Below are 15,487 nucleotides of genomic sequence, written 5' to 3'. Positions count from 1 at the left end.
TTATTTAATGTTAGCATATTCTTGAGTGGAAATATATTAGAAGAGGGAACTTGGTTAACAAAGATTTTCCCAATGTTCTCCCCTTAATTTGTAACTTCTGTAACATCTTTTTAAGTCAAATATTTCATTCACAAAAAAATCTTTAATCTTTAACTCCACTCAATCTGCGTATTTCTTATACGTATGTATATGCTTTTTTGTTGCTTATTTTCTATATATGAAAAGAAAATATTTATCATAGATAATATTATTAGAGAAAATAGATATTCTATGCATAGCAAGTAGCTTAGGAAACTGCATTTCCTATTTTATTTAGTCACACAATTTGATTTCTTCTCTTAAGTTTTAATGCTTGGATTATTTTAGCATTAAAAGTGTGCAAGTTTTCAGCAAATAATGTAAACATACTCTTCCCTGATTTCTATATAAATTCTAATCTGCATAAATACTTAGTTCTATTCGATATTCCTTATTGTGTATCCATCTTCTTGTTTTACTTTATATATTCTATTATATTTATTTTAGAAAACAAATTTTATTTAGAAATTTCTTGAATTTTCATCTTAGTGTTTTTGCCGCTTCTAATCGGACCCACTTTGGATCCTTTTTACAACTATTTCAAAGAATTTTATTTGTTTTACTTTCAACTTTTAAAATGAAATATATTTGAGCATTGAAAATGATCGAAAAGTTGTTAGCAAATCACTTTAAAGTACTCTTCACTTGTTTCTACTATATTTTACAACTTAGCTTCGTTTCCTTCTCATTAGATTTCCTTCTAGCCTTTCTTTCAATTTTGCATACCTTTTTATGTTCTATTTCCTACTGGTATAACGATCTCAACGAATTCTAAATTTATTTGAAATTTGTGCCAAATCCATCCAGAAGTAACATTAAATGTTATCTAGGTTCTTTTCGCCACTTCTAATTGGACCCAATTTGGAATCATTTTTACGACTATTTCGAATAATTTTATTTGCTTTTCCCGTTTTCCACGAACTGTGATTACATAATGTCAGTCAGCTAGAGTTACGGTTATCCCGCTGTGTTGTGTGTTTGGCAACAAAGCAAACGACTTGAAGCAACTGATAAAGCCATAACGGTACTTCTCACAGCCCATAAACAATGGCCCGAAACAATCTTATCCTTTTATGATGACAGTTTTTCTTTTCGCCTTGTGTGTGTGCGAGTGCCGTGTGTGAAGGGAAAACAAAAAGAAAAATAGCTCAACTATTTTCTCCCATCTTACCCTTATCGTGATCTGGTCTGGTTGATTGGCAAAAAAAAAATAACCGCAGTAGCGCACATAAGATCATGTAATCCGCTTAGGTTCTTAATTCGCCAGCGCATTAAGTCCTTAATCAAATGACAATATTGTGCCCCTAAATAACCGAAACATTGCCTTTCCCAGCTAATCAAGTGGAAATGCAGCTAATACAAGCAAAACAATCGAGCGCAGCTTTCACACAGACGCAGCTCACGCATGAGAAAGCTTTTACTGTCGCTGCCGGCGCCTAACGCAGAGCTTTCAAAGCTCACCAATACAGCGAAAATTCTCGCCTCGTTTCGTTTCTCATTTTCGCTAATGACGTGCAATTTACACGCCAAATTGCAGCCCCTGTTTGTGTTATTTTTTCTTCTGGCTGGCAATTTTTTGTGCGAAATTAAAAAAAGAGCAGAAAAATCATTTATCAAGGCGACACCTTGGCGTTTGCGCGCCGTGACAAATGTGAAGGGATCTTTTGCACTTCTTTCGGGGCTAATTTGAATGGCATTGATATTGAATGCGGCAAAGATTGATGCTTCTCTCTGCAATAATGTAATTTGCTCGACGTGTGGCAAATTGGCTAACAAAATTGTATTTAGTCAGAGTCGAACAGTTCCATTTCAATAGGTTCTTTGAACTACAAGTTTATGAGAAAAACTCAGGTACTTTTAATCTTTAAGCATAATTTCAACACAACAACAACAAGTTGAGATTTAACAAACTAATTAAAAATGTTGTTGGGATATAAAAGAGGCCAAAAACTGGCTTGGCCCGTGGCAGACGCATGTTGTACGGGTTTCCATACGCGCTCTTTACGCCGGTTTCATTTTAATTATCAAAAATATTTTTATAACCAAACGACGTTGAGCACAGATAAGCATCAGAGCGTTGAGAGCAGACTGCAGAAATCCCCAGCCCCAGCCGCAGCCCCAGCCACAGACACAGAAATCGTGGAGCGCAGAAGCCGCTTCGGCTTTAATAAAGTTACTCAAAACGAGGCTCGAGCTTGTGATGAGCGCATTTACAGATGCCCCACAGACATTAAAATAAATGTAAAAGGCTACAAAATGTACAAAATGAACAAATGCGCAGCCGAGAGCCAGCTAAAAGATCATTTAGTCAATGGGCGTGCCCGAAATACCCTGCACTTGGCAGCGAAAATCTGAAGAATAAGAAATAAAATGCGGCGTGTTGTCGGTGTTGAGTAATATTTTATTGAACAGAAACCAGTGTTGAAAAGTTTTTGCTTCTTGAATCTGTGGCACAAACTTTCTTAGAATAATCTATTAGATTCTGGAAACTGAAACTCTTCGTTGTAATAAGAATCGTTGAATCCCGATCAATATGTAATACGAATTTTATCCAAGCCACCTATATTTATCGTGGAATAATTTTTTTAGTATTTTATTATCTATTGAACTTCTAGGTAAATTGAGGATGTATATAAATTTATTCAGGAGATTTGCTACATTTCTCTGTTCATTCTCAAAAACCTCAAATCTCTTATAAATATCGATAAGCCCGAATTATGTTAGGGTATACAATTTCACTGCAAACACACAAAAACAACAACAACAACAAGACAAAGACGAAAAAGCCCGACGACAACGAAAGATGACAACAAACTTAAATTATGAACGCTTAAAGCCAAGTTTCTGGCGAAGATGATGGGCCAGTTGATAATAGCAACAGATCCAGCGGCTGGCTTTGAGACCCGCGCTGCTCGCTTGCAACAGTTGCGCAGCTGCTGAATGAAAAGTCTGTGCATTAAGGGAACTCAGATCGAATCAGTATCAGTAGAGCGGCATCTGCGAGACGAGCCACATAAAAGTGAGCCAAGTGGCAAGTGGGGCAAGAGGATCGCGGGGCAAGGGGATCGCGGGAGCAACTTATGTTAAAATATGAAACAAACCGACTACAGATACAGATACAGATACAGATACAGATACAGATACAGATACAGATACAGATACAGATACAGATACAGATACAGATACAGATACAGATACAGATACAGATACAGATACAGATACAGATACAGATACAGATACAGATACAGATACAGATACAGATACAGATACAGATACAGATACAGATACAGATACAGATACAGATACAGATACAGATACAGATACAGATACAGATACAGATACAGATACAGATACAGATACAGATACAGATACAGATACAGATACAGATACAGATACAGATACAGATACAGATACAGATACAGATACAGATACAGATACAGATACAGATACAGATACAGATACAGATACAGATACAGATACAGATACAGATACAGATACAGATACAGATACAGATACAGATACAGATACAGATACAGATACAGATACAGATACAGATACAGATACAGATACAGATACAGATACAGATACAGATACAGATACAGATACAGATACAGATACAGATACAGATACAGATACAGATACAGATACAGATACAGATACAGATACAGATACAGATACAGATACAGATACAGATACAGATACAGATACAGATACAGATACAGATACAGATACAGATACAGATACAGATACAGATACAGATACAGATACAGATACAGATACAGATACAGATACAGATACAGATACAGATACAGATACAGATACAGATACAGATACAGATACAGATACAGATACAGATACAGATACAGATACAGATACAGATACAGATACAGATACAGATACAGATACAGATACAGATACAGATACAGATACAGATACAGATACAGATACAGATACAGATACAGATACAGATACAGATACAGATACAGATACAGATACAGATACAGATACAGATACAGATACAGATACAGATACAGATACAGATACAGATACAGATACAGATACAGATACAGATACAGATACAGATACAGATACAGATACAGATACAGATACAGATACAGATACAGATACAGATACAGATACAGATACAGATACAGATACAGATACAGATACAGATACAGATACAGATACAGATACAGATACAGATACAGATACAGATACAGATACAGATACAGATACAGATACAGATACAGATACAGATACAGATACAGATACAGATACAGATACAGATACAGATACAGATACAGATACAGATACAGATACAGATACAGATACAGATACAGATACAGATAGATACAGATACAGATACAGATACAGATACAGATACAGATACAGATACAGATACAGATACAGATACAGATACAGATACAGATACAGATACAGATACAGATACAGATACAGATACAGATACAGATACAGATACAGATACAGATACAGATACAGATACAGATACAGATACAGATACAGATACAGATACAGATACAGATACAGATACAGATACAGATACAGTACAGATACAGATACAGATACGATACAGATACAGATACAGATACAGATACAGATACAGATACAGATACAGATACAGATACAGATACAGATACAGATACAGATACAGATACAGATACAGATACAGATACAGATACAGATACAGATACAGATACAGATACAGATACAGATACAGATACAGATACAGATACAGATACAGATACAGATACAGATACAGATACAGATACAGATACAGATACAGATACAGATACAGATACAGATACAGATACAGATACAGATACAGATACAGATACAGATACAGATACAGATACAGATACAGATACAGATACAGATACAGATACAGATACAGATACAGATACAGATACAGATACAGATACAGATACAGATACAGATACAGATACAGATACAGATACAGATACAGATACAGATACAGATACAGATACAGATACAGATACAGATACAGATACAGATACAGATACAGATACAGATACAGATACAGATACAGATACAGATACAGATACAGATACAGATACAGATACAGATACAGATACAAATACAGATACAGATACAGATACATCTATAGATACATCTACAGATATAAATACATTTACCGATACAAATGCATATTAACTTCAGGTTAAATTTAAAAATGAAGCTTCATTTACAGATACAAATATATATTCATTCAAAGATACATTCTCAAATGCAGCTTTAGATACAGATACAAATGAAAATACAGATACAAACACAAACATCGACTGCAAACAGTTTGGACAATTGGACAAAGGAAAGTCTGTAGCGCATAGAAAATGAGCGGCAATTTTTCTAGCTGTAAAGAATGAGAATAAGATATATATTATAGTATATAGAGATCCATTGAGATCGTGTGAGAACTATTGTGAGACAGCACGAAAGAGACCCGACTCCCAGCTAGCAACTCGTCCGTTGAAAGACTGACAAATGGCCGGCAATTTGTTTGGATCTGACACCATTTCGTCACAATGCCGCGTGGGCAGACGGGCGGACGGTCCAGAGCCAAACAAATTGCCAAATTGACAGCTCGGGCGACGACAGGTGAGAGATCCGCTGCCGCTCCGGAGGATCTTGGCTCTGGCCTAGTCTTGGCTGTGCCATTCGTCAGTGTCTACTTATATATTGCCCATATATCAATATTTATTATTGTTTGGCTAATCTCTGTTCCGTTTGTTGCAGCATTCTGGAGCTGCGCAAGGAGAAGTCGAGGGATGCGGCACGCTCGCGGCGCGGCAAGGAGAACTATGAGTTCTATGAGCTGGCCAAAATGCTGCCGCTGCCGGCGGCCATAACCAGCCAGCTGGACAAGGCCTCCATTATAAGACTGACCATTAGCTATTTGAAATTGAGAGACTTTTCCGGACACGGCGATCCGCCATGGACACGCGAGGCGTCCAGCAGCAGCAAGCTAAAAAGTGAGTACCAAAAAACGAAATAATTAAAAATAAATAATATATAATAATATATAAGCTATGGAGATATTTAAATGTTAAGTTAATTCCCTGGTTTCATCCTTTAAATAGTTTAGGAGGAGAGTAATTTTTATTCGGAAATTAATGTTTTCCATTTTTTTTTTAAATATTTATTTAACTTCAGGATAAATTAAATAAATATAAAAGAGGTTTTGCTGAATACTGGGATACTTCTTTATAAACAAAAAAAAAGTTTCGCAATGTATCTCGTTAATTTAAGTATCTTTTATGCTCGACTGAAATACTTCAAGCATTGCCAGTTCCTTCTACGACTTGTCAGCTGGTTAACATGCTTATCGGACACTTTAATATGGCCGCCACTGTGAGTGCAAAGTGAAATTTCATTGCTCATTTGCATATGCGACTGTACAGCGAGCGATCGTGGGCGGCCATATTGGACGCCATTGTTGTGGCGAGCGCGTTTGGTTAACGAGTGCAGGAGGGGGGAGGGGAGGGGCAAGAATGAGCGAATGAGCAATAAAACCGAAAGCAGGAAACACATTTGCCTACATTCAACAGTCGCGGCCAGCTGCTTAGGTTCAGTGAAATCAAAATTTGTCAACTTTTCTATGCCAAAAAAAAAAACAAAAACCAAAGAAAAATATGCGCGCGCACCTTAAAAAATGTTGAAGCCAGCAAATTGTTGGCTTTATTTTGATTTTGGGCTTTTGCTTATGGCCCGAACAGCGAGAAGCGAGCAGGGAGAAGCGAGCAGCGTTATTGACGTTGGGGGCCGCGATTTGTGATTTGTCAATTTGCATAAAATATCGCTATTAAGCGCAGTTTATTGTTTATTTGCTGCGCATGCGCAGCCATTTTTGTTTTTTGATTTTTGTGTTTTTTGGCTGTCTCTCCTTTTATTTGTTTTTATTTTCTTATTAAATTAGCTGGGGCATTTTTATTGTCATTGCCGTTTGTCATAGCTGTCATTGTGGAATTTCAGAAGGCCAATCCAACTAGACAGCCCCACAGCCCCACAGTCCAGGCCTATAAACACGCACACTTTGGTCATCTGTCAATGGGCCATTAGCCGGTATTTGATCGAAGTGGAATCGGTTAAAATATCGGTATAAATCATAGATTTATTAACCCCAAGTGTAGGCAGATATTGCAGCTTTCACAACAGCCATAAAAGATTCCCGATTTGGCAGAAAGACATTTGGCCCAAAGCACTAAAGACCCAATAAACTATTGTATTTGTAATGGCAAAATGTGTCAGACTACTAAGTTGTACACACAGAATAGATTCATTCTTCTACCAACACCAAATGAAGCTCGCACTAGGGAAGGGTAGCCATAAAATGAAAAATACTTAATCTGCATATACTATTCTACAAGATGCATGTCAAATTAGGGACTCTAGCTAAAGAGATTTTCTTACGAAATAGGCATGGCTGGATCGAATTTATGGGGTCGGAGATGCTTCCTTCTGCCTGTAACATACATTTGTTCAAAAACATTATACGCTTTTTAATCATTTTCAATGGGTTCAGGGTATAAAAATGTTCAAACATTGTATTTTCCTAAATGCAGCGATTTTTAATCCAGAAGATAAACAAAGTCCAAAAATCCTTTATTCCTCGATATTGGCTTTGTTATGGCAAAGTAGAGGAAGTTTGATGTTTAGATAAATCATATTTGGATCTCAGATAAAAGACTTGAGACATAATATATAAGATATAGGAGCTCATCTTAAAGCGGATAAAATATAAATGATCAAAGATTTGTGATATAAGAAATAAGATAGGAAATGAGCTAAAAGAAATAAAAGATAAAAGATATAGGAGCTCACCTTGAAGCAGAACTAGCTTGATTTCTAGCTTTAAATGCCTTCACTCTTAAATCCCTTAACTTAGCTCAATGTAAAGATTTGTACATGCTTAAGAATTGAACATTCAATGCAAAATCTTGGCCAGAATTTCCCAACTGGCCAGACAAATGGTTAAACGTTGCCGATTGCCAATTTTTAGTTGCCAATGGCCATTGCCACGTCATGGTTCACGCATCGCTGGCCACGTCGACGTGCAGTTATTGTCACGTCAAAAGCATTCCAGGCCCAGACGACAGTTGGAGCCCAGCTCAAGGCGCGCTGCCAAGAGACGCTGCTGAATGAGGAGAGGGTAGAGAGGGGGGTAGAGAGGGGGGCGGCCACGGCTGGGCGGGCGCAAATGCAATGGCAGCTGGCCGAGTCGAAAAGGTAGACGGGCCACTAAAATGTAATCCAAAAGCAATGGGGCGTCAAAAGGGGGCGGGTAAGCGGGAGGGTCGGGCGTTCAATTGGATTATTATGCGAAACTAAAACCGAAAAGGCAGCAACAAGCTGCGGGCAATAAAAAGCACTTCAATTTGACCCACAGAAAACCAAAAAAAAACAACGCTCGACAAAAAAATATTATTAAAGCGTGGGGCGGGAAGGTCATTAAAGCCACAGTTGTTATGGTGAGCTGGCCGCCGCCCCCTGCCCCTGCCCCCCTTGTCCCATCCCCCGGCCAGCACACACATATGGCCAGCGGAAGCGGAAACTGTTTGCCAAGTTGGCGAGCCAAGCGAAATCGCTGGGGATTTGCGCACACAAACCAGGGAATGGGCTCACACTTGGATTTGGACTTCGCCTGCGACTTGGACTTCGACTTGGGTTTGGGTTTGGGTTTGGGTTTGGGCGATTGGCACTTGTGCGAATTATGACCTGAGGCTGGGTCAGTACTGGGCGAGGGGGAGAGGAGGGGGTGTTGGCTTTGGCCCGCCCATAATCGTAAAATTCTATAATTGAATTAAATAAATATGCTTCGAATGGGCAGCAGCTGAGAAAATATTGGCTGGCCTCTCATATTTATGATGCTCCGTATTTCTCCACACGAATTATTGGATTGTGCTTCGAGAGGAGGCGGGGCAGGCGGAGAGTGCGCATCATTTATGTGTTTTGGTCAGCAATATCTGCTTTATCGGCGGAGTTTAACATGATTATGTTATAGTACATGAATTGCAGACTTGTTAGATCGAGAAACTTCTATGTTCACATAACATATAAAGATTGTGTGCTGGGAGTTAAATCAAACGACAGATATCTATTTTTTTAAGAAATCTACATTTTTTAATTTCCCTCAAAAAGCTGGAAAATAGGTGAAAATTATTTCGGTATCTGATCCAATCTGTTTTCCACCGATTTTTATGCTCATAAAAGATAAATTTTCGTCCAATCGTCTTCTAAAAGCAAAGCCTGTCTTCGATTGGGCCAAGCATTTATCATTTATTTATATATTTATTTATGTGAATTTTTCTGAATACGAATTTTTCAATATATAAATTCTCAATACTAGCATATGTAAGATATAAAACTGTTAATCAAGTTGTTAAGCTCTTTCGACTGAAATCCTTTTATGTACTAGATAAAATAAAAGTTTACCATAGAAATATTATATATTATAATATATAAAAATTCAAGTTATGTTTATATTTGTTTCACTTTATATTTTCGTCCATTATTAAATAAATAATTTTCTTAATTTTATAAATTTGCCATGAAATAATAAATTTTCCTAATGTCATAAAATGTTTTACTTGGTAAAAAACATTTTTCTCATATTTAGAAAAATTTACACTAAAATAAACTAAACTAAATAAATAAATATCTAATATTCCCAAAAATCCTTTTATGGCAATTTTCTAAAATTAAAAAAATGTATGTGAATTCAGGCCTAGGCCATGTTCTAACTAGGTTTAGGTAAAAATCAAATATTCAATAATTTTTAAGAGCATCTAGACTTCGGTCTGCTGCAGCAGCTTTTATTGTCAACTTTGTATTTTGTTTTCCCATTCAACCGACTTAAACTGAACCACTTTGCATTCGCTTGTTGTCTTCCAGGTGCAGCCATTCGACGCAGTCCCGCCGTTGATTTGTTCGAGCAACATCAGGGCACCCACATACTGCAGGTAAGCAGCGGGAGAGAGAGCGAGAGAGAGAGAGGGAGAGAGAGAGAGAGAGAGGGAGAGAGGGAGAGTTAGCTGCACTGGCAGCCATCTTTTGCCAAACCCAGGCTTATGCAAATGTTTGTTAATGGAATTTGTATTTGTTTTTTTTTTCGCCCCTCTGCAGTCGCTGGATGGCTTCGCCTTGGCGGTGGCAGCGGATGGCCGCTTCCTGTACATATCGGAAACGGTGTCCATCTACTTGGGTCTGTCGCAGGTGGAGATGACGGGCAGCAGCATATTCGACTATATACACCAGGCGGATCATGCGGAAATTGCCGACCAGCTGGGTCTCAGTCTGACCAGCGGTACGGGCGGCGGAGGCGGCGGCGGGGGTGGAGGAGGTGGAGGGGGCAGCGTCAGCGGTGCTGCTGGCCTGGCCTCACCCACATCGGGCGCCTCGGATGACGGCAGCGGAACACACGGTACGAACAATCCTGACGGTGAGTCGAGTCCGAGTTGTTGTGCCTGCCACACGCAAATCCTGGGCATCCTGGGCGTCCTGCAGCATGTTGTCTGCCATTTGAATGGAGCTTGGCTTAGTCTCTTGACTAACTCGGGAATTTGTTTTCTATTTGCAGTGGCCGCCTCCATGACGCAGGCCTCGACCAGCGGCTACAAGGGCTACGATCGCAGCTTCTGCATACGCATGAAGTCTACCCTAACCAAACGTGGCTGCCACTTCAAGTCGTCCGGCTATCGGGTAAGTTTTGTCACGCCAATAAAGTGTATTCTTACTGCTCAGCTCCCCAGATGCTGCCCGTGTAGTCTAGTGTGCGACGTTTCTGTAGTGTATTCAAGCACGGTTTTTCTTTTATTTACTTATGAGTTGTTATTATTATTATTTGGTTATGAGTTGTTTTGGTTTGTTTTTTGGTTACGTAGAGCTGCTAACACCTAGATTTGTTCTGTCCGGTTTTTGTGGGGCGGTCGCTTTCCATGTAGACTAACCGTTCTTTGGTTGACAAATTGTCTCTGTGAGCATTTGATGTGCATTCTGTTTACACGTATTACCATTACCCATCCACTGCTTATCTACAGGCCAGCGATGCGGGCAGCAATTGCAACGGTAGCAATAACAATGGTAAAAATGTTAAGAATCCGGCCTCAAACTATTCGGTACGTATCAATTGAAATCAGTACAAAAAATGCAAGGCAAAAACAAATTTCCAAAAAAACAAAGTTTTCGAGCTAAGTTTAAAATTTTTTTTTTTATTATTAAATAAGCAAACCATTTCGGCCACATTTCGTTAAGGCAATGCAAAACTGATTTTAGATTGATCAGTATCGAATATATATATACAGTCTACAGTCAGCTACAACAATACAAAACGCAGCGCATCCATTGCGAAAGCTTCGATTGCCTTGGTATTAGTGAGCTTTTGAAAGCTGCTGCACTTCGCATGCGGCGCGCGCGTCACGCGCTCGTGCGTGCGCTCTGTCCGTGTGAAAGCTCTGGCAAATGCTGCGGCAGAAGGTTTTCATTTCTTTTAGGCCTTAAGCGCAGCTGACGCGTTGAGCGACAGAGTTCTAATCGAGCGCCTTTGCTTGGTACCTTTGCAGGTGGTGCTGCTGCTGTGCAAGCTGCGTCCGCAGTACACCTTCTCGCACACACGCAAATCGCAGCCTCCGCTGCTGGGCATGGTCGCCTTGGCCATAGCCCTGCCGCCGCCCTCGGTGCACGAGATACGTCTGGAGTGCGACATGTTTGTCACGCGCGTCAACTTTGACCTGCGCGTCGCGCACTGCGAGCCCAGGTAAGTCAACGGCCAGACAATGCTTGAGCTTTTACTAAAGTGTCGTCTTTGTGCCTTGCAGAGTATCCGATTTGCTGGACTATACGCCGGAGGATCTGGTCAACAAGAGCCTCTACTCGCTGTGCCATGCCGAGGACGCCAATCGCCTGCGCAAGAGCCACACAGACCGTAAGTCCGACCTATCAGAGGCCACAATAGAGTTCCAGCTCATGCCCAGTTTGTTTTCTAGTGATCGAGAAGGGTCAGGTGCTGACCGGCTACTATCGACTGATGAACAAGAGCGGCGGCTACACCTGGCTCCAGACCTGCGCCACGGTCGTCTGCAGCACCAAAAACGCCGACGAGCAGAACATCATCTGCGTCAACTATGTCATAAGGTGAGCTCCAGAAATACTTAATCCCGGCAACTCACTAATTGGATATTCCTCTTGGATTTTAGCAATCGGGAGAACGAGAATCTCATACTGGACTGCTGCCAGCTGGAGCCGAGCGTGGACAGCATCAAGCACGAGGAGGGCCTGGGCAACGACAAGAGCAGCGGCTCGCCCGGCGGCGATGCGGCCGGCGATGGCAATGCCCATCTGAGTGCGGGCGACATGAAGCTGGGCCTCAGCTCGCCCAAGACCTTGGCTGATGCGGAGGGGCATACGCAGCGCAGCGGACGCGGACGCAATGCATCCGCGCACGGCAACAATCTGAACAGCCTGGCGCTGATCAAGGACAGCCCCACGCCGCTGGGCGTCGAGGTGGATGGTGTGCTGCCCGTCACGGTGGCCACGCCCGTGCCGACGCCAGCGCCCGCCACCACAACAACAACAACAACGGCGGCGGCAACAACAACAAAGAGGAAGCGCAAGAGCAAAGCAACGCAGCAGGCCGAAGAGCAGCAGGCGGAGCAGCAGCAGCAGCAGGTGGATCAGCAGCAGCAGCAGCAGCCGCTGAGCAAGCTGCCGGCGCTGGAGCAGCCGCGGGATGCACAGCAGCCGCGCAGCCGCCTGCCCAGCATGGTGGACGAGCAGCCGGCCGGAGCAGATTCCGCTGTCAAGGATCTGGAGCATGCCATGTCCAAGCATCTGCCGTCGCCCACTGCCAACAACAACAACCAGCCCAGCACAGACTTCAGCGCAGATGCCCTGATCAAGCACCAGCACCAGCAGCACCAGCAGCAGCAGCATCAGCAGCAGCAACAGCAGCTGCAGCATGATCCCAACGAGAAGAGCAGCACCATCCAGTGGATAGGCGCGCCCTATCAGCAGCCGGCGCCGATGCCGGCCACCGCGCTGCTCCGCCAGCTCTACGCCAATCGGGAGAGCGTCATCCGGGCCACGGCACGCCAGACGCCCACGGGCGTCGGTGTGGGCGGTGTCTTCTACGGCGAGCAGCAGGGCGGGCCGCTGCCGACGCCGCCGGGCAGCGAGTCCTCCTACGAGAATCAATATCTGCAGCTGCATTCGGCGGCGGCGGCCGCCTCGGTGACGCATCCGGGCGGCCAGAAGGCGCCCGGCGGCAACTCGACGGACGCGTTCACCAATCTGGTGTCCACCTACGGCGGCTACCACAGCTCCATTGACTACCACAACGCGATGACGCCGCCCAGCTCGGTGTCGCCGCGCGACAGCAACAACTCGGCCAAGGCGCCGGCGGCAGCCGCCCCGCCGCCGGGCCTGCTCGTGGGCAGCAATGGGGGCTACGACTACGCGGACTCGCTGCGCGGCCAATATGCCACGCCCGTGGATGGGGGCGCGCCCGCGTCGCTGCCACTGAAGCCGCAGGCGTATACGGCGGCGATGCATCCGCATGCGACGACCACAACGGAGGGCGGCGTCACCTACAGCAATCTCGACCAGCCGCAGTACTTTGCGCCCCACTCGAGCTTCCATCTGTACCACAAGGGCAGCCCGGCGAGCGCCTGGTACTCGACGCCCTCCTAGGCGCGGCACGAGCAGGCAGCCTTCGAGCTGCCCGCTTGCCAGCAAAGGCAACAGCAGCAGCATCGCGAGGAGCTGGAGCAGCAGTCGGATCGGTGGGACTTTGTCGGCGCACTCGGCAAGGTGGCGCGCATGTTCTTCAATGCGCGCAAGGGCAACCAATAAGGGAAGGGCAGAGGGTGAAGTGGGGGCAGAAGTCTGGCTGGGATTAGGTGTGAGCATTATGACATAAAGTGAACCGTTGGGAAAAACAGGAAGGGATCAAAGCTTCATATTGAGGGAGAAATTAGAAGGGATCAAAGCCTAACATGAGACCACAAGCTCTAGGGAATCAAGCTCCACTCTGAGGTGTACAAGTTAGCAGGGATCAAAGCCCAACTTTGGCGTGTAAGGATCAAAGGATCTTTGAGGCGCAAACTAGCAGGAATTTAACCACCTCTTTGGAGCAGAAGCTTGCAGGGAACATAGCCCCGACTCTGAGGCGAAAGTTATTAAGGATCGAAGCCCAATTTCAGAGCACAAACAAACAGGGATCAAGCTCCCACTCTAAAGCTTAAACCAGCAGAGATCAAACTCTTACTCAAAGGCGCAAGCTGACATGGATCAAAACTCGCCTTTACTGCAAACTAGAAAGGATCAAAGGTCTACATTTGGGCACAAGCTACCAGGTGTCAAGGCCCTTTCCCCTTTAATCGCAAACTAGCAAGGATCTAAAGCTCTCTTTGGAGCACAAGCTAGCAGGAATCAAGTCCCACCCTGTGCTGCAAAATAACTAGGATCAAATCCCAACGTGGGGACTGTTACTTAGCAAGGATTAATCCTCCACTCTGAGGAACAAACTAGCAGGGATCAAAGCCCCACTTTGAAGCGCAGGCTAGCAGGTATCAAAGCCCCTCCCCTTTAATCCCAAAACTAACAAGAATCAAAGCGCCACTCTAATGCAAACTATCAGGGATCAAATCCCCACTTTTAAATACAAAGGTCCCACTTTTAATCCCAAAACTTACCAAGATCCAAGCTCCACTATTGGGCATAAACTAGCAAAAGTCAAGCTCCCATTTTGTGCCACAGACTAGAATAGATTAGATCCCCTCTCAGGCGCAGACAGTCAAACAGCCCCCCCCCCCCCCCCTTTAGTGCCAACTAAATGGGATCAATCTTTCACTCTGACTCTCACACGCTGCAAAATGTACATAGAAAATTCTAAAAAAAAACGCAACAACTTAAAAATTCAAAATTAATTTCTAAAAAAAAAATATAAGTACCCTAAATTTGTTTAGCAATTTTTATTAAATATTTGGCTCAAATGCAAATGTTAAGACATTAAATGTTGTTAAATATTATGTAAGCTTGTAAATTATAAAATAATATTAACAAAAAGAAGAACTCACACGACAAAACCCATTGAAATTCAATTTAAAATACTCGGCAAATATGCAATTAATTAAAATTACAATTAAAATTAATATTAAATTAGAGAAGACTTGCAAAGTGTGCCAGCAACAAGAAGAAGAAGAAGGACAAGAACAACGCGAACAACAATATAAAAATAAATTAATAATAATATGCATAAAATCAACATAGTTCTAGCATTTAATTAAAACTAAAGCACGCTCGTAATGAAATCAAAATGCTTATTCACTAATTCGAATTGTTATTAATTATTTAAATTAATTGTACATTTCTACCA

At 42.6% G+C, this 15,487-nt stretch overlaps 1 protein-coding gene across 9 annotated transcripts in view; it reads left to right on the top strand.

The window, feature by feature from the left end:
• The window catches only part of trh (trachealess), a 36,637-nt gene extending 22,564 nt beyond the window's left edge, over nt 1-14,073 (top strand). For 3 of the 9 annotated variants that reach the window (XM_064690215.1, XM_064690218.1, XM_064690217.1), the window contains 8 exons: nt 5,854-6,089; nt 10,009-10,076; nt 10,240-10,555; nt 10,694-10,815; nt 11,676-11,869; nt 11,931-12,037; nt 12,099-12,246; nt 12,309-14,073. In XM_064690215.1, coding sequence (XP_064546285.1) covers nt 5,854-6,089; nt 10,009-10,076; nt 10,240-10,555; nt 10,694-10,815; nt 11,676-11,869; nt 11,931-12,037; nt 12,099-12,246; nt 12,309-13,800 — 2,683 coding nt within the window. In that variant the 3' untranslated portion in view covers nt 13,801-14,073. Of the gene's footprint in view, nt 1-5,853; nt 6,090-10,008; nt 10,077-10,239; nt 10,556-10,693; nt 10,816-10,957; nt 11,090-11,153; nt 11,232-11,344; nt 11,590-11,675; nt 11,870-11,930; nt 12,038-12,098; nt 12,247-12,308 lie in introns of those variants that run through there. The other 6 variants (XM_064690223.1, XM_064690224.1, XM_064690216.1 and 3 more) reach the window with 4 other exon arrangements.
• The last annotated feature ends 1,414 nt before the right edge of the window (nt 14,074-15,487 follow it).

The sequence above is a fragment of the Drosophila montana genome, unplaced genomic scaffold (assembly GCF_035044405.1).
Source record: "Drosophila montana isolate Dmon_TW-CO22-7 unplaced genomic scaffold, ASM3504440v1 contig_3240_1, whole genome shotgun sequence".
In the NCBI taxonomy this organism is placed as follows: Eukaryota; Metazoa; Arthropoda; class Insecta; order Diptera; family Drosophilidae; genus Drosophila; species Drosophila montana.
Note: the sequence above shows the minus strand (reverse complement) of the source record. Positions and strands in the feature narration are given on the sequence as shown.